The sequence below is a fragment of the Polyodon spathula genome, chromosome 5 (assembly GCF_017654505.1).
Source record: "Polyodon spathula isolate WHYD16114869_AA chromosome 5, ASM1765450v1, whole genome shotgun sequence".
Lineage (NCBI taxonomy): Eukaryota > Metazoa > Chordata > Actinopteri > Acipenseriformes > Polyodontidae > Polyodon > Polyodon spathula.
In genome coordinates, this window is record NC_054538.1 from 30,082,555 (window position 1) to 30,103,010 (window position 20,456).

The 20,456-nt window shown below is 37.7% G+C and overlaps 1 protein-coding gene across 1 annotated transcript in view; it reads left to right on the plus strand.

The window, feature by feature from the left end:
• The window catches only part of LOC121316398 (mitogen-activated protein kinase kinase kinase 5-like), a 75,180-nt gene that overhangs the window by 39,147 nt on the left and 15,577 nt on the right, over nt 1–20,456 (plus strand). Inside the window, exons 10-19 of the mRNA XM_041251475.1 lie at nt 613–766; nt 1,451–1,558; nt 4,906–4,955; nt 5,983–6,078; nt 6,394–6,475; nt 8,826–8,959; nt 9,767–9,894; nt 10,880–11,016; nt 15,420–15,525; nt 19,035–19,192. Of these exons, the coding sequence (XP_041107409.1) occupies nt 613–766; nt 1,451–1,558; nt 4,906–4,955; nt 5,983–6,078; nt 6,394–6,475; nt 8,826–8,959; nt 9,767–9,894; nt 10,880–11,016; nt 15,420–15,525; nt 19,035–19,192 (1,153 nt within the window). The remainder of the gene's footprint in view (nt 1–612; nt 767–1,450; nt 1,559–4,905; nt 4,956–5,982; nt 6,079–6,393; nt 6,476–8,825; nt 8,960–9,766; nt 9,895–10,879; nt 11,017–15,419; nt 15,526–19,034; nt 19,193–20,456) is intronic.

Sequence of the window (20,456 nt, forward strand, 5' to 3'; positions counted from 1 at the left end):
TGCACAAAACAATTCTTGCTGCACGGTCATGTGATCTTGTTCAGCCAATCATGATGTTTAATTTCTCCAAATCATTTTATAGTTATTTGAGGTTGTACGGCATATATAATAAATTGCACTGAATCCCGCCACACTACGTTGCAGATAGTGTTTACGTGCAACTCTAGCACGACTTAATAGCACTAGTAGGTACTGCCTACTGCCTGAGAGATGGAGGAATACATCCCTAAGGAATACATCCCCCTTTTTAATCATGTCTTTCAGGGTAAATGGTGGAATACCAGTGCAGTCCATGCTTCATGAACACCATTTCTTCTCCATTGATAAGAATGTCTGGTGTTTTAATAAACAGACTTTTAAGTCCCTTTCACCTGTTCACCTCTATGGGCTGGTTTCGTAGACCCAGATTAGCACAAGTCTACCTAATTTTACTTTAGGTACAGTAGTCCAATGCTCGTGCTAATCAGGGTCTGTGAAACCAGTCTTAATCTGTCTATCTTGTTTTGATGGATCAGGGATATTACAGGCCTGTGTTTGGGGTGGTTATTGCACGTATCCTAAATCATTCTCTATTGTAGTTTTGTTGCAAAGTAATCGTTCTTTGAACTGCAGGTACTTACGTTCGCTGGTGGAGACTATACTGATTTACCAGCAATTTAAGGAGCAGAATATAGAACAGCCCAACCCCAAGCAAGAGCTCATGGATTTTTGGATGGACTTCCTTGTAGAAGCCACAAAGAAGGAATTGTCTTTAGTTCGTTTCCCTGTGAGTATCACAGCGTCCATGTTGCTTTTTTCTTTATCTTTCTCAATTTTGTTCAGATTCTTTTTTGCCAGGTAAGGTATCTAGCTAATTATATTTACTTTAATGCTAGTCTACCTCATTGCAAGGCTACCATTGTATGACCCACACATTTTATAAGAATCCATGAAAAATAATTGGCTTCCAAACAATGTTACGTAGAGGAGTTTCTTTTATTTATTTTAATTTGTTCCAAAGTTACTTATCACTGACCACAAAGTCCTTTGGTTGCTTTGTCAGATGTAACAAGTTACTTAAACTTGTGTTTTATAAAATGACTGTAGAATTGAAATCCAGGCATTTTGGCTGGCTTGTGGACTTGTGGGCACTGGCATTGTTAGAAACTGTTCTTGGTTTTGGTAGTGAGAATTGTTTTATCATAAAGCCATTAAAGATTTTATATGCACAGTTGTCTCTGACTTGTCTTGCATTCTGTGACCTCGTGCAATTGCACTTTTGCAAACATCCTTCATTCTACCCTTTTTGGCAAAACAGCTGTTAATGTTAGCATGATTTGCAAAATATTAGCAACCATTTTTGGTATGCTACTAGCAGGGTTTGGAGTTTAGAGTGTGCTAAAGTAATTAAAGTAGAGGCAGGAGTCTGCAACCCCTGTGTTTTTCCAAACTTGTCTGTTTTACTACCTAGGTTTTGATATTAGAGCCCACCAAAGTCTACCAGCCTTCTTATCTGTCTATCAACAATGAAGCCGAAGAGAAGACTGTGTCCATATGGCAAGTGGCTCCGGGTGACAAGGTATTATCCAATGGAAAAGGAATGATTTCGAATGCAAAACAGATATCACAAAAGCACTTGAAAGCTTCTACATGGAAGAGGCGCTGTACTGTACAATTCCATTCCGCTGCAGCTTGAAGTCATAAATAATTTTATGGTTTTGAGATGCAACAAGTTATGTGAAAAAGTGCATACATTTTTTCTCTTTTAGTCTGAAAATTCTATAGTTGTCAGATAATTATAAAATTAAATTTTTACAATAGCGTGTACTTGTGCCACCTGGAGATGCAGGGCGGTACGTCACTTCATTGTGGTGCGTAAAGTATGTTGTAGATTTCTGAGCAGCCTAAGTATGCAAATTTAACCATAACTGAAAAATCAATAGAATTTTTTTTTTTTTTTTTTTTTTTTAAATGTGTTTTGAATTTTTTTGATATGGTGTGCTGTCCAACAGCAGTATAGCCTGCATTAATATTCAATGACAAGTACTGTGTATAATTCTTTTTGTTTTCGCTTAGAAGCTGTATGTTGTTGCTTTTGATTTTAAAACTGTTTCTCCTAGTGTAGGTAACAGTTTATTAGTAAATGTGACAACATTATAACACCATAATGCAGCGATATCTGATACAAATTAAATATTAGGGAGGTCAAAGAAAGATATAGGCCTATAATATAGGCTCAAGCTGTAACCCTTTGGGGACCCTTAAATGAGGTGACAATGGAAAGATATCACGTTTGACACTTTGTAATTTAATATACTTAACATAATTTCCCTTGACTTAAAAAAACTGCATTCTCTTTTAATGTTTCTATAGCTAATTATAACCAGGGATCCTAGTTTTCCACAGTAAAAAAAAAAAAAAGAATTCAGATTTAAAATAAAAAAATAAATACATTTTAAAAATCCATGTTATTCTGTGAGTAAAATAAAAGGGCTAAAAACTAGTTATCCCTGCCACATTATAAGACACGCAAACAGTACTATTGGATAATGGTTAACACATGAACACTCTTTCTGTTTATTTTAGTTTATAACTTTCATTATTCTTGAACTGTAGCCCTGTATTACAGTGTAACGTGCTTTGGATAAATGTGTCTGCTAAATTAACAAATAAATTACAAATGGTTGCACTTTCAAATTCTAAGCAAGTTACAAGCTTGCCAGTGCCATTAATCAATAAAACAAACAAACATACTATTTTTAAAATAGAGCTGCAGTATTCCAGCTTCAATAGATCTGACTCTGGAAAGGTACCACCTCCCTAATGTGTTGCTAAAAAATTTTCAAACTGCCGGTTCATCCACTTTGTACAGAGGAGTGTCGGCTTTACACATATTGTGACAAAATCTGAAACAACAGTTTCCCGCTGTTCTTTGGCAGTTGTAAGATGCCGAAATAATCTAAACACAGTGGTCTGTTTCAGTGTTTTCAATGACACTGCTGTTTCGATTTACGTTTCCTTGCATTCAATTTATGTTTAGCACTTCCTATGTTTTCTACAATGGTCTACCTATGAGTATGGGTCTACCTAAGTTGTGATTTCGCAGAAATCGTGAAATTGAGGTGTCACCTCGAAATTCACCTCTTTTAGGGGCCAATGCATACCAGACAAGTACGAAGTACAAGTACGAAAAAAAAGAAACCTTGTTTAAATGAACTACTGCACAATGCAAGTGACGCAAACTACGTATCTTCCTTATGTAGAAGCCCTTTTTTATTCCTTCGCCATCCTGTGTGCATTGCACATAAGCAAAAAACAAACAAACAAAAAACGTCCACAAATAACATTTACAAAAACAATTCTCCAAAGCGGTTAACCTTCTTGTCTACTATTCAAATGACACCAAATGACATCATGACATGCCTATCAGTGCGTCTGTACTGGCTTTTCTGTGACCTGTACTGTGCAGTAGGGGGTGGGACAAAGTTAGTGCTGCATTGTTTTGATTTAGATTGCTAAATCACCATTGGAGGTAAAATACCAGAAATGGACGACAAAGCAAAAAAAGCAAAGTATATTTCTGTGATTGTGTCAAGATATTTCCCAAAGAAACTGTACACGCAGATGGAGGTAATTGTTTTGCATATCTTAATGTGTCTTTGAACACATCGCTACTTAGCTTCAGAATCACAAATTAAACAAAAGGCTACTACAGATGCTGCTGAACAGAAAGTAAAGTAAACAGCTTTCAGAAACCAAACTGGAAAGTCAGCGCAGACAAAAAGTATTCCTGTCAGCAAGTTAAATCAGTACTACAATGATCTAGCACAGCCACGTCGCTTCAACCTGCTGCTTACTTTTTCGCAGTTGGAATTTTAGACCCGAATAGCCACGTTTTCTTTGTTTTGACTCTGTACTAATAAAATAAATTATTGGATGGGACAAATAACATGACAACATGCACATATTTCCTTTATTAAAGTATGCTAGATGCCCTTGGGTAAACAAGTTTTTGAGCCGTTTCTAATCGATTTCCACATCTGTATAACTTGGCAAAGCTTTGCCTTATACTTCCAACCAATTCAGGGGGTACAGTCTCAATGCATGGGCAAGTCAACTGCAGGGGGATGCTGCATGCCTGCCTTTAACAAATGACAGTACTGTGTTTTAGTAAGGAAGCAAGTACCACTATTTCTAGGCTTTATAGTGCTCTGAAATACTGTCTACTTAGATTTATTTAATGTTTAAACAGGGCCACGAAAAGTCCGCGAAATCCTAATTTTATTCCGCAACCTGTCCTTGAAAAATACGTAAGTTTACCGCGATTTAAGTAGACCCCTACCTATGAGTCTAACAGCACATTACCATCAATGTGAATTTTGTCCTTGCCAAACTTGTTGACCCTGTCTTTAGGGGTGTTTTTTATTGTTTTTGGCATCTTTGAACAGCTCTGAATACTGAAGTAAACTGAACATGAACACCAGAAGCAGTTTTATTAGACAGGAATGTTTACGTAAATGTAAAGCAAAGTTGCCTGTGTTAATGTTTACATATTATAAATGTATTGATTTGGTTCTTATCAAACAAATAAAACATCCGAGAAACAAAAAAAATATCCGAAAACATAGACAGCCCGTGTTTTTCCGTGTTATTCCACAGCAAATGGATTCCCAGGATTATAACCAAGAGGCTTATTTTTCTTGCGTGTAATTAGAAGATGGAATAAGTACAGTAACAGCTCAAGTGATCTTTCAAACCTAAAAAATGTTGAGTTTTAACTGTGTGGTTAATTACACTGTGTTTACATACCAATGTATTGCTATGACTGCTCATTTTTCTGGGGTATACTAAATACATTAACAGCTACGTGTTCAGATTCATGTTTTTTGTCTTTCTCATCTTGCCTCCACATGGAACAACCTGCAGAAGGGAATTCACGAGTGGAACTTTACAGCTGCCTCAATCAGGGGTGTAAGGCAAGTTTCCAGATTACTTTATAGAGTTGTTTTATTCCTCTAAAAGAACAACTACATATATAAAGCTGCTGTACCTGGCGAGTCAGGAGGAGGTTTCGAAGAGATTTATCGATTGTGTGAGGGTGGGCAGCAATACAAGATAAAAAAAAATAAATAAAGTAAAACGTGTGCTCCCTGCTCCAGCCGGTCTTTATTTGCATAAAGTGATCTGTCAGCCTAATTTCCGTTGAGCTCCAAAAAACTAGCTGTTGCAGAAACAGGAAATTGTCAGGACTGTATCCAAAACCTCTGCCAATCAGTAATCTCCATTGCGTCTGCTTTGTCCAAAATTTGGAACCAAACATTTGCTTCTCAGGAAAAATACTGTTGCCATTAAATGCTTTGGTTCCTTTTCACAGGGACCAAGTTTACAGTTTGAAACTGGAACTGGTTCTGTTTTTTACTACTTGAAGCAAAGGCATAGGGAACTATGAATGCTCTATTCAGAAGACCAGCTTTTGAAGAAAATAAACATTGCAGCAGAGTGCTACTTCTCAAAGTGCAATTGAGAAGTAGACCGGACACCTACAGTACTGCCAGTGTGTGAAGAATATTTTAGAAGTACAGTATGATTCAAATGAACCCACAGACACACCAGAACATTTTCTAACCCTGTAACATAATGAGGTTACCGTAAAACTTCAATTAAACGCCTCTGGCGTGCGTTTACAGTATTTGCCAGAAGACCGGGTGCGTATTGGAGACAGGCGATTATTTGAAGTTTTACGGTATGTTGAGCCTGTCAAAAGTTTGTTTTTATAGATTAAATCAACATTAGTGTAATTTCCTTGCATTCTTACAAAATAGTTCCTCTTTTCATTCCCTGCATTGTTACAAAAATGAAAACTGCACTGGAACATTACTAAGTAATATTTTTCCTAACAAACTATGCCATGCTAATATTTTCTATTATATCTGAATACTATACTACTGTGCACTAGCAAGGCAGTTCTGTGTAACTTGTGCTTTTGTGTATTTTTTTTTTCAGTGTTTCACAATTCGACAGGCGATGTTCTTTCCTGTATGTCTTGCACAATGCTGAAGGCTTTCAAGTTTGCTTTTGTACTGAGCTCCATTGTAAGAGGTTTGTGGTTTTTCTGTTCTGCATTTTAAACATAATCTGTTCAGAACGTTTCATTATTTATGATAGAAGGATCCAGGGTCATTACTAAGACCTGTTTCTATTTGCAAGACCTGCATGTAATTCAATTAATTACATTTTATAAAGCATGTATTGCTCTTTGCAATGGCAGGAGACCTTGAAGCAGGCACTGCAGTGTTCTTGGTATGTTAAACATTCAGACATACTCTCAGTTGGCTTGCAAGCCCCAGGATGCTTTGCAGTACCGGTTTCATTGTTTTGTCTGTGTGTTAATGCGTACTCTTTGAATTAACCCAGGTTCTGTGAGATGGTGAACTGCATCACTGAGGAGTCTGGAAAGGGTCCAGATGAGGGAGAGTTTGAGGGGTACGCCCTTGAGGTAAGGTAGAGCGTCTTGTGTAGATATCAAACATAGATATCAAACAAAATCACAGAAAATGTGACCAAAAATGCAGATCAAAGAGTCATAAGTTTTCAGTATGAAACATGACACACCATCAAGATGAAAACATTACAAAGTTAGTATCGGGTATGACCTCCCTGAGCATTAACACAATCCTGGCAGTGTTGACGCATAGACCTGATCAGCCTCTGGATAGATTGCTGTGGGATGTTCTGCCACTCTTCCTGTGCAGCAGCAGTCATGCTGATGCGTGGGTTATTTCTTCCTGGAATTTTTTGTGCTGTAGTCACTGCAGTCTGAAAACAATAATGCAGATGGATCAGTTGGATGTGACGGTCCTGGGCCGGTGTGATGACCCTCTGCCTTCCAGGATGTGGCCTGTCCCTGTCAGAGCTGGTTTCTTGGTTTCTCTGGTTTCACTAACCTGCTGATTGTTGAAGCAGAACATCTCATTCTCCGGGCAATTTCTCTCAGACAGGCTGCCTTCAATCATGCCAATCTTTCGCTGTTCTTGCGTTAATTAAAATCATGTCTTTTCAAATGGCTGTTTATACAGGTTCTTAATCAGCTCAATTTGGCAATTTTACCTCAACTCAAATACCAAACACTGAGCACCTGGTGTTTTTATGAAATCATATGGCTTGTGCTCAGTATTTTGTTATCTAAAGGAACGGTACTGCTCAAAGAATCAACAAACCTATCTGCTCACTATTTAAAATGTAAAAAACATTATGTATGTGCCCATTGAGCTATTGATGTAAAACTTAGTTACATTTTCATTGTGCATCAGTGTGTGTGTGTATGTGTGTGTATATATATATATATATATATATATATATATATATATATATATATATATATATATATATATATATATATATACACACACACACACACACACACATACACTGAGTGTACAAAACATTAGGAACACCTTCCTAATATTGAGTTGCACCCCCTTTTGCCCTCAGAACAGCCTCAGTTCGTCGGGGCGTGGACTCTACAAGGTGTCGAAAGCGTTCCACAGGGATGCTGGCCCATGTTGACTCCAATGCTTCCCACAGTTGTCAAGTTGGCTGGTAGTGGATCTCTACTGTGAATAACTCGTTTCATCTCATCCCACAGATGCTCAATTGGATTGAGATCTGGTGCCTGGGCAGGCCACTGCAGTAAGCTGAATTCACTGTCATGTTCATGGAACCATTCCTGGACAATCCTAGCCTTCTGGCATGGGGCATTATCCTGCTGAAAAAATCCATTAGCAGATGGATACACTTCTGCCATGAAGGGATGCACCTGATAGGCAGTGATGTTCAGATATCCTGTGACATTCAAACATTGCTCCACTTTTCTCAAAGGGCCCATTTTGTGCCATTAAAACACCCCACACCATCACACCACCAACACCAGCCTGCAGTGTTGACACACGGCATGATGGATGCATGTACTCATGTGGTTTTCTCCATACCTTAGTGCTCCCATCAGCATGAAACAGCAGGAACCGGGATTCATCAGACCAGGCAATGTTTTTCCAGTCCTCCAGTGTCCAGTGTTTTCGTTCCTTACCCTACTGCAACCGCAGTTCCTTGTGTTTTTTTTGCTGAAAGAAGTGGAAGTCTGTTAGGTCGTCGGCTGCCATATCCCATTCATGTCAAGGAACAACAAGTTGTGCATTCTTTTATGGGTCTTTCGGCACCAGTGTTGTACTGGACAGTCAGTTGACTAACTGTAGCCCGTCTGTTGCTCTGCACAATTCGTGTCAGCCTCCTTTGGCCTCTTTCATCAATGAGCTGTTTTCGACTGCTGGCCTGCTTTTGGCTGGATCTCCTTTGGGTGGTGGACCATCCTTGGTACACACGGGAAACTGTTGAGCGTGAAAAACCCAGCAGCATTGCAGTTCTTGACACACACAAACTGGCACGCCTGGCACCTACTACCATACCCCGTTCAAAGGCACTTAAATCTTTTGTCTTGCCCATTTACTGTCTGAATGGCGCACATACACAATCCATGTCTCAGTTGTGTCAAGGCTTAAAATTTTTTCTTTAACCTGTCTCCCTTCATCTACACTGATTGAAGTGGATTTAACAGGTTACATCTATAAGGGATCATTGCTTTCACCTGGATTCACCTCGTCAGTCTATTTCATGGAAAGAGCAGGTGTTCCTAATGTTTTGTACACTTTTGGTGGAAAGGATAAGCAAGTATTCACTACATTCGTCTTACAAAGCCGTACGTTACCAGATAGTTTGCCTTGGTTTAAGTAGTTGTAAACGAAGAACTGAGATAACCAATAAAGCACATATATTTCCCCATTATCTTCCAGTATGACTATGAATACGATGAGAATGGCGAGAGGGTGGTCCTTGGAAAGGGAACGTTTGGAGTTGTTTATGCAGGCAGAGACCTGAGTAACCAGGTCAGACTTGCTATCAAGGAGATTCCTGAGAGAGACAGCAGGTATGCATTGAATGTTTGTGTTTGTACAACACAAAACGAATGTGATATAACTCCTCTGTATTTTGGGTATTTTCATTCGTACAAGGAAAAATAAAAAATGGAATACGCAGGTCATCAATTTGGCTAGAGCTGTCAGTTTTTAGGCAGTTACAAGTGCAAACATTCTTCAAAAACACAAAATTAAGAGGAAGCCACAATAAAATGCAAAATACAGTGCCTTGACTGCATATAACTATGGGCCACAATTGAGCCCTATTTACGTAGGTTGATGGGTACTCATCTCCTAATGGGAGACAGTTGTGGTCATTTTAGATGTGCTGAGATTGTAAAGTAATTATGTTTTATAACCACAAGTGTTTTTCATTCAACATTAGAGTGATTTTTTGGTTTTTCAGTCATTCTCATTCATGAAGTATCTTCTATGTCTTAGTTGGAAAGTTATTCTTTTGTGCTGTACCAGTAACAAAAGTGTCAAGAGGTAGTGAATATGATATGAAATATTTCTTTTCTGAACTCTAAGCTTATCACAAGTTCCTATAGTTCTCATTTCACAAAATCAGTCACAAATACTGTAGCTTGTAAAGCCAGTGGTTTTTGTGTGCCATCTGTTCCACTGTTCTCCCACTAAGGAATGTTATTCCTTTCAAAAAAGGTTATGTGTAAACATGCTTGTTTACACATAGATACAAAAACTAGATTAGTTGTTACCCCTAAGTTTTTGGTGAAGAAAAGCATTTTTCCTGAATACCTGTTATACAGTATAAACTGAGCTGAACAGTAAATAGTAGTTGTATGTTTTGTCCTCAGATACTCCCAGCCTCTGCATGAAGAGATAGCTCTACATAAGCACCTCAAGCACAAGAATATAGTCCAGTATCTGGGCTCCATCAGTGAAAATGGTTTCATCAAGATATTCATGGAGCAAGTCCCGGGCGGTAAGCTTGTTACAACCTCTTTTACTGCCAGCAAATTTCTTTAGAGTGAAGACTGGACTGTTAATTAAAGCATGTGTAAGATTCTTGATTGTCCAGTCTGTGTTTATGTACAGTGTTTCAGTGTAAAGTATGGGCACTTGAAACTTGTCAATTTCGTGACTGTATTCCTTACTTTTGTTGGTAGGGAAAAACTGTCAGCATTAAAACACAGTGCATTTTTGTGCATGGCACAAGACAAAAAAAAAAAAATTATTCTTACCCAGAAATATGTAACTCCACACATCTGTGGAACTAGCTTACACCAGATCAGGTCCTTAATGATTTAATGTTTTATATTAAATCACATTATGGAAAAATCCTATCAAACTGTATTTTCTTCATAAAAACAGACTTTAAAAAACAGTTTTCTGAAGTACAACTTTGAGTTAGGCTGACAGTTCTAAATGATTAGAAAGCCATAAAGAACACCACGTCTATCTGTAATTTAAAAGTAGCTGAGCTGCCTTTTATTTTCAGGTTAATAACTAGGTTTAACCAACTTATTTAAAAACGTATGCTACATGCTATCAGTGGAAAAAGGAGATCTCTACTAGACCACATGAGCACTGCATGAATCAACATGGAGGAAAAATAAATCTACTTAAAATATGTATAATGCATTGAAATAGACATTTCATTTCATCACAGTCAATGAAATAGAGGATTTATATTAGTGTAGCAACTGGTGTGTACAAACAAACATAAGGCCAGCATGCCCTAACCGTTGCCAATGGACATACAGTACGCATGCCCCTGCTATTGCTGGGTAGTGATTTCTGTTCACTTTCTTAAAATTGACAGTTCTAGAAATGTTTAGTAAGTTATATTGGGTAATGTGGGAGTGTCTGCTCATGTGATAGTGGTTTATTTTTATATTTTTTTTAAACAAATGAAAGCACAGTGCAATAGCAACTATTTGTGTTCTAATGTTGTATTATAATTGCAGGAAGCCTGTCTGCTCTCCTGCGATCTAAATGGGGACCCTTAAAGAATAATGAGCAAACAATAGGCTTTTACACCAAACAGATCCTGGAAGGGTTAAAATATCTTCATGACAATCAGATAGCACATAGGGATATAAAGGTAGGGTATTTTTTTTATATTTGTCTTTATATAAAAACCTCAGCAATGTGATATTCTGAATAGCAGACTCTGAGAGTTCAGTGCTGCACTATTTGTCAAGTTATCATTTTATAATGTAATGTTCAGTTTTCTTTTTGTTACGTAGTATCTTTTTAAAAACTCATTCCTCTACTCTCCGTTGACCTTCCTAACAAAGATAGTTCTCTACAGTATGAAGAGAGACCAGAATGTCTGAGGACTCTTGCTGCATGAAGAACTTTATTCTCGCTGTTTCTGATGACAGTAGAGAATGAGCCAGCACAGATAGAGATCTGAGCCCTGAGGGGCTTGCAGTTTTAGCAGAACAAAAATATCTGCATCCGAAAATAGAAGCGCTGTATGGCAATTGCTACAACTCTCATCTAAGAACTGAAGTATAGTACGCCTCTATTCTGTCAATATGGCCCAAAGCAAGGTTCAACCTGGTGAGACACACCTTCATAACGTGGCACTGTATCAGCATACCGGCTATAGAAGGAAGTTAATGTTTAGAAAAATTTCACTGGACAATCCTTGAGCAAATTGTTAGCAAAAATATTTTCTGTGGCAGGTAAATATAATGGGGTGTTGTAGTACAACAGTAAAACCAGATTAAGAAGTAATGAGTTTAATTATAAATGAGACTATGGGCCAATTTACTAAGTCTTTGCTTTGGTGCTCAGAATGTTCTGAATTGCTTAAAAGTATTTAAATTGTATATATTTCTTATAGTTTAACTACAATATAAAAAAATACTTTTTGGCAAGCATCTGAATAGCAATGCCCCTGCAGCTTCTAACATTCACAGAGGCCCTTGGTACTAATATTGTAGGTAGCCACATCCCCAAATGTACAACATTAATTCCTGCTTAATTTCACTGCAGTGCTTCATGTCTGCTGTTGACAGGCACATTGGTAAATGTTAGTTGTCTTGTTTTTGTTTTGTTGTTGTCTGCCCACCCAATTTGCCTTCAAATGTTTGTTTTTTTTGTTTTTGTTTATCCATTTCTGCTCGAGAATCTTTTTTTTTTTTTGAATGAGGCAGTTTAAAGTTAATTGAAAATCTGTTAAATAGATAATGAAAACTATAAAAATGCACAACCCACTAGGCACTACACAATTACAGTGTAGTGAAAAAATATATATCTACAGATACTAGAGTTTGCTTGTTTGGGTCATAATAAAATTAAGTTAAATTAACTTAAGTTTAAAAAAAACTATTTGAAGCATTTATTTCTGTGGGTACAGTGTAACTGGGTCCTAAAGCAGGAATACTATAGATTTGACACATCTTTTACACACTAGCATAATAAAAGTAATATGTTTGAATCGCAGACGCAAACGAGTGGGACGTCTAGGGTGAAATGTGCTAAACATCAGATGAACATATGATGTTCTGCCATCGCCACAGAACCTAAACCTCTGGGTGGGTGAGGATACCTTATGTCCTTTGTGTTCATTAACAATTAGCAACATTAAGGCACATTTTGACAGTATGTAAGGTGGGTCTTAGCCAGGGACGGTTTACTTGGCGCCATGAACAGGTGCTGCGATGTTTGGCCTTAGCACTGGAAGACAAGCGTAACCTGACCACTCGTTCCATCAAAGCATTGCACACAAAAAACAATATTCAGAGCAACCACCAAGAAAAGGTGTAAAACCAAGCCTCGCCCAGGCCAACTGGAAGCTGCTATTGACTGGAAAATGCTGGCAGATGTTGGTCAACGGCTTATTTTTCTACCTAAGATTGCCACCACTAACCTTCGACCGGACATTACCCTGTGGTCTGGATCAGCACGACTTGTTCATCAGGTAGATTTAACAGTGCCATGGGAGGATGCTGTGGATGAGGTGTATGAGAGGAAGAAACTTCGGTATGCTCAACAAGCTGCTGAAGCGGAACAGCGAGGATGGAGGGTCTGGGTTTACCCAGTGGAGGTGGGTGGTCGAGGATTTGTGGAACACTCTATAACCCGGTTTCTCAGAGGTGTCGGGTTCAGTGGCCAAGAGTTGCATCGCACAGTGAAGAACTTATCTGAAGCAGCAGAAAGGAGCAGCAACTGGCTGTGGTTGAGACGGAAAGATTCTGGCTGGGGATCTCAAGCACAATAGGAAGAAAGCAACGCTGATGTACGGGTAAGTAAAAGGCAGAAGGATATCGACATCATCAGATGGAAAGAAACGCAAGTGGATGGAGATGCAGATGGATCCCATTAGTTTACTGTAAAGCTACGTCTTAGTTGATGCTTGTCTTGGCGAGAGCCAAGTTCAAATCAGCATGTTTTAACATCTACTCTCATGTAATGGAAATAATAATCAACAAGTGCAATATTGTTGGCGACTTTTTAAGGAATGCTTTGTGGCAGCAGTTTTGTTTTCTTTTCGGTTCAACCTCGGATGAATATGTAATAAAATTAATTGCATAAATTCACAAAAATGCGCTGGAGAAAGGGTATTTCATACCCGCGTTACCCTCTGATTTAAATAAAGACCAAATTAAGCACAGGTACAGGCTCAGCAGCCACATAAATAATGTTATCCCATCAGTGGTCAAACTTTATTGTCCACCTGCATTACCTTGCCTCTGTGGTAGCTGTTGCTGGCATTTCCCAGTCTGCTTTTTATCGTGCGTTGCCTGTTGTGCTTAATGTATTTTTGAGAGAAAACACCGAAATACCTATTTTTCCATAAAAGCAAGGTGTGCTTACAAGCCTTGAAAACAAATTTCTATGACATTTCTGGTCTACTCAATGTGTTGAGAGCAGTAGACTGCACACATGTGCCGTTAACCTCTCCAGCTCATTCGGAGCATCTGTATAGGATTAGGAAACACACCTATTCTGTTAATGTGCAAGTGGTTTGTAGTTGTGCACAATTTAGCACTGCACCACTGACTAAATTAAATAAAAACTGACAGTATACATTTGGCTTATAGGCTACTAATGATAATATGAATTAGTGTTATATGCAACATTTGTTACTGGTCCCTTGAAATACATATTAACAGAATTGACTGTCCTCCAATAATAATAATAATAATAATAATAATTATTATTATTTATTTCATAGCAGACTTACAATTGTTGCAAAATATCACAGTACAAGGTATCACATTACAGAGTATCGCAATACAGATAAGAGCAGTTGCAAAGTACAATAAAATCAGTAGAACAAAAGATAAAATTCAAATAAGAGCAAAAAATAGAGAACACAGTAAATCATTACATGTAAGAGTGGGTTTGACTAAGAGCAGTTAACTCATAAAACATATTGGCTTATACGAGTAAAGTCCAGTATGAGCACATACTAAGTATGATGAGTGGATGAGAATGATTTCAACAATTACAAAAAACGTGAATATGGATATCTGTGAAATACAGGAAGTAGTTGTAATTAAGAGCAGTAGTAGAAGACAGCAAGGTATACAGTTCAGTATCATAACTTGTCAATGCAACACCATGATCTATTTTGTGTTGGCCAAAGTAATATATATATATATATATATATATATATATATATATATATATATATATATATATATATATATATATATATATATATTTATATATAATTTTAAAATTAAAAAAATTTAGTAAATCAAAGTTAAATTTTATTATAAAAAAGTGTAACACGTAGTTACACATGTTACGTCGTCATGACTTAATAAAACACACTACCTACAGACTAAAGTAAAAAAAAAAAAAAAAAGTGTGCTAGGTATTCATTTGATTTTACTACTGTACTGTATAGGCCTACTGTACAGATTTGTATTTTTACATATATATATATATATATATATATATATATATATATATATATATATATATATATATATATATATATATATATATTTGTGTTATTTCAGCAAAGTGATTTATACATGTAAAATACATTGAGCACTATAAATATATGCGTTTGCGATACTTTTTATTTTTCTTTACTTCCTAATGTCAGACAAACATGTCTGGTTTAGCGAGGGGCTACTGTATGATTACGAAAAGCTTTTTGATAGAAACACAGCTTTTATTTGGGGGTGAAGGTGGGGGCCCCCACTATAGAATCTGATGAGATTAAACTGCCTTTATTTGTTCAATCTTGTTAGGATGACACAACAAATATTTAGGTTAATATATTGCGGCTCTCTTCATTAACATATTTTCTCTGTATAGTTTGCGAATCGTTGCAACCAAAATTACAAATTGCGGTATGTTTGCGCTGCGACTGGACCATCTTGGTACATCTACCCCTCATTATGCAAGCTGTAGCTCACTTAGCTGCTGTGTTTGGGTTTGCCTTAACAATCTGTAAACAGCTCAAAGGGTTTATCTGCCAGTATTATAGCTAGTAGTAGCAGGGATGTCTAAATTGTTGTTTTTAATTTCCAGGGTGACAATGTACTGATCAACACATATAGTGGAGTGCTGAAAATTTCTGACTTTGGAACTTCAAAGAGACTTGCTGGAATCAACCCTTGTACTGAAACCTTTACAGGTATATAATTGCTATTTATTTGACTTCTTATGAACATGATTTTGCTTTTGTTGCTCATTTCCATTCATGTCGGGGACTATGCATCTGATGACTAGTGACTGGGTCTTTATTCACTTTTTCTATGTTGATGTCTAAAGAAGCTGTGCATGTAAATGTGACTTTAAAGGAGAAATACTGTAACCAAGGCTTTAAAAACATTTTCTTAACTCTCAGGTTCCTTGTCAAATTGCAGGTGGGGCTCTAATCCTACTGCCCAGAGTGAAATCTACAATGTGGTTAAATATACTTCATCGTAAGATCATTTCGGGACAGATTCTATTAACATTATTACTTTTATACAGAAAATGACAAGAATCTATTTGCAGTTTTAAAATAAAACAATGCCTCTTCAGGGAAAGTACTGTGCGTGATTGAAAATACTTTGTGAGCAATATGGTCATGTTTGCGTGGAGCTCAGTTTTATTGCAAAACCTATCACACAGGATGTGGAGCATTTATGATCATGATAGGCACTTAAACACTCACACTATATTTATAGGATGTAATGATGCAAACAGTGCATTTACATGAACAGCCAAGGGGTGGGACAGGGAATCTGTTTGGGTTGTCTCGATTTGTCAAGGTTAAATAATCCTTACATGTAAAAGGAAACTAGTGCACTTGTGTGGTAAAACCAGTTTTCATCTGGAATGCATAGATACCTTAAAGATCAAGCAATACATCTATATATCTCAGGAACGATACATCTCAGGATCTGTTGGGCTTAGCCCAGTCAGAATTGTTATTATTATTATGAAGAAGAAGAAGCAGCATATTTGTACAGTAGTATTGTATTAACATAGCAAAGTGAACTGCAGTCAAATGTCCTGGGTATATCAATTGATGTCTACAACAAGGCAGCTTAAAATGTGTTTTAATTTTACGGGTGCTGATACAAAGGATTCTGTACTGCTGTTAAAACTCTATTTACAGAAGGAAGTAATGTGGTTGGCTAATCTTGAAATGATTCAATGATATCCCTCTGACTGCATGCACCATTGCTTTTCCTGTTAGGGTGCTACCATAATTCACTACTTTAACCCTAGCTGTCTTTAAACAGCCTGCACTGTGTTAGATTTAAGGCAGGTTCATACCTTAGCCCTTGGACCCTCTTCATGACGTCAAATTATTCCCATGTTGACTCTTGCCATGTTGTACAACCGTTACAGTAGATATCTGTAGGCAAAATAAAAATGGGTCAGTTTGGATGTCGCTGAAATACTTTAGCCTTTTCCTTATGGTTATCTGTAAACCTTCCCCTGTCTGGATCAGAATTGGAGGATGTTTCAAATTGAATTTTAAATGTCCTCCATGTTTAGAAATATCCTTTTTGTTCAAGCAAAGAAATTATCTGTTTGGGGCTCCTGAGTGGCGCATCCAGTTAAAGCACTCGCGTAGTCTGGACGTCACCGGTTTGAGTCCAGGCCATTCGTTTGCTGACCGAGGACGGGAGCTCCCAGGGGGCGGCGCACAATTCAAAAAAACTCTCAAAAAAAGATGGCAGTATTTATTGGTAGGTATAAAGTGAAAGTCTCCTTCTTCTTAATAATAATTGGCTATTTAGCAGGGTGTGTTCACACTGGGTCCGTTTAGAGGGTTTGGTCTTCACTCGGTACAGTTGGGTACGTTTGGTGAGAATGTGAACAACAAAGTCCGTTTGGAAAACAGCAATGTGAACAACAGCTGGACTCGATCCTTTTGCTTCGATCCTATATAAGGTAACCTGACTTTGAAGTAAATAAACTAAAAATGTCTTTGGGAACTACATTAGAGTTACAAGACATCACGTGAAAACTGGGATTGTCAGTTTCACCCTTAATTTGTTGTCCCGGTCAAAAACAGTAAAATTGTTAATAGTTCTGGTTTTGCTGTTGTATTTTTATTTTTTTTTTAAGTAGAAAACAGTTTCAGCTTTCTCAGCAAGTTAATAGCAGAGTAATGTATTAGGTTGTGTGTTAGCACCGTTCAAAAATAAAATAAACATCTTATTAAACATTCTGATTATGTGTAAACCATGTGTTTAGATGGTAATAGCTGATCTATTTTTTAGGTCTGTCTTTTTGTACATTTAGCATGTTATGACTAGATGACAATATAAGGAAAATAATGAGTTGTTATGATCTGCAATAAATTCACCCAATGTTTCATTTTTAAAACTGTTATTGTGTTGTTTTATATACTGCTTTTTTTTTTTTAATGGCTTCAGAGTTGCTACACTGTCAGTCTATTAAAAAAAAAAAAAAAAAAAACACATCCCAGTTTTTCACTGTGGAAATCTGGTAATTCTAAACTACATGGACAGTGCTTGAAACTGAAGTTCTGGTAGAAAATTAGGTCAGACACCAAAATTCAAGCCGAACTGGACAAGACTCACAAAAATAGTAAAATATATTCAGTCAATATAACCGTGCAGAATTGCGTAAAGTGCATTATTCTCCCTTAAGTCAATCAAGTAATGCATCATTAAATTAGCAAAGTGCTCCCCCAGTGCTTGCTTCCACAGCAATATGTAAGAATGTGAAACATGCTATAGAAAAAAACAGAGTAATACATCAATAGCTGCCATCTTTCAATATTCCTTGCAGGATATTGTAAACATCTGGTTCACGCACCACATAAACGAGCCGAGTGCACTTGCAAACTGCATTGTGAACACAAATGGTCCTGAAAAAAAAATGGATCAAAAAAACTTTAGTTTGCATCCAAACAAACGTTACACGTTTCAAAAACAATTGGTTTCTGATAAACAAGATTATTTTTCCTTTTACAGTAGATGCACAGCGAGCAATCCAGTACTATAACAGCAATTCATTGTACCCAGCATAATGCTTGGGAACATATAGATTTCTGGCTATTTTTAGTCCACAAGGATTGGCATCATGTGAGGTTTCATAGGAAACTTACCCAAACACCAGTCGTTTTATCTCGTTTCAAGGGTTACCGGCCAGCTGGGAAAGGGACGACAAACTATGTTTAGTTCATAGATTAAGCTAATTTGTAAACTCCAGTTGCAGCATTATTTAACTTTCCAGGTATATCTATTTATGTGTCTTCTAACAATACATGTGTGGACCTGCTCACAAACATAGTGAAAAATGAAATTTAGTTTTGAGTCACAGAGGACAGGTCCGGGCATCTTAACTTAAATCATATAAATAAGGCAGAACTAAAGAATTTTGTCTTTTAATTCTAAGATCCCCCTGCACACATCTATATGATGCGATTAGTTTTCCATGTAACAGGAGAACGTTTATTAAGAGCTGAGCCACCTGTAAAGCAGTACTGGATTTACGTACTGTAGTGCAATGATTTGTTTTATGAAACAGCTTAAAAAGGCTGGAGGTTTACATTACTCATAAGTATGCAGTACATTGCACTTTTGGCACAGTGTTTAATGTTTACCAGTCTATTCATTTGTAATGCTATCTTGCAAGCTAAAAGCATGTTATTGCATGTTTAATGTTATACAGGAACCCTCCAGTACATGGCACCAGAAATTATTGACAAAGGACCGAGAGGCTACAGTAAACCTGCTGACATATGGTCCCTGGGATGCACGATTATTGAAATGGCAACTGGGAAGCCTCCCTTTTACGAACTCGGGGAACCTCAGGCTGCCATGTTTAAGGTACGATCCTTTCATTGCATTCTTTTAAGCAACCATATATTTTTTAAATAATAATTTGCTAAATCGGCATGAAAAAGAAAATAACTAAAAGATTTTCAGCACCATCAAAAGTGGGACCAGAAAGAAAGAAGATTAATAAAGCTAGTGTGTGTATGTGTGTGGGGCTATGTTCCTGCTACTGGAACAAGTCAATGTACACTACATGATCAGCAGCTGGATTACAGGTATAGGTTATTGGTTAATGCATACACTGTGTTCAACCCTACATTAAGAATTCAGCTTAAAGAGATATATATCTTGGATTCCTCAAAATAGCCACCCTTTGGTTAGCATTCGGTTAGCAGGAAATCACCCGACATGTCTTCCCAGCTCTTCTGCAGCAATTACCAGAGAGGTAGGGCACTTGTGGGTAGCTTTGCTTTGACTCTTCTGTCCAGTTCGTCCCATACAAGTTCTATGGGATTGAGGTCTGGAGACTGGGCAGGCCAGGTCATTAGATTGAGTTGTCATTCACTTTCCTTCTTCACCAGATAGTTGCAGAACTTGCAGAACTTTGAGGTGTGGTTAGGGTCATTATCCTGCTGAAGAATGAAGGACTGCCCAACTAGCCGTAATCCTGATGGAATGGCATGCCTCTGAAGTATGTTATGATAGCCATGCTAGTTGAGCTTGCCATGGACTTGGTAAAGATCACCAACTCTGTCACCAGCAAAGCAACCCCAGACCATGACACTGCCTCCTCCAGGCTTGACAATGGGAACCACACATGCAGAACTCATGCGCTCACCCTCTGTGCGTCTTACAAATACTCGGTGGTTGGACCTAGATATTTCAAATTTTGACTCATCGGTCAAGACCAACTTCCACTCCTCAAACGTCCAGTGTCTGTGTTTTTTGGTCCAGGCAAGTCTCTTCCTCTTATTCTGCACTCTTAACTGGTTTCGTTGCAGCAGTTTTTCCAGTTAGGCCAGCTTCATGCAATCTCCTGTGAACAGTTGATGTTGAAAGAGCTGTACTTCTAGTAGCATTTAGCTGAGCTTGTATTTCATGGGCAGTTAATCGCCAGTTTCGCAGACTTGTGACTCAAATTAACTTGTTCTCTGATTCTGAGGTCACCCTTGGCCTGCCTGACCTTGTTCGGTCCTCATGAGTGCCAGTTTCTTCAAATCGTTTGATGGTCTTGGTCACAGCAGTTACAGACACTTGCAAAGTTCTTGCGATTTGTCTTAAAGATTGACCTCCATTTCTTAAAGTAATTTCTTTT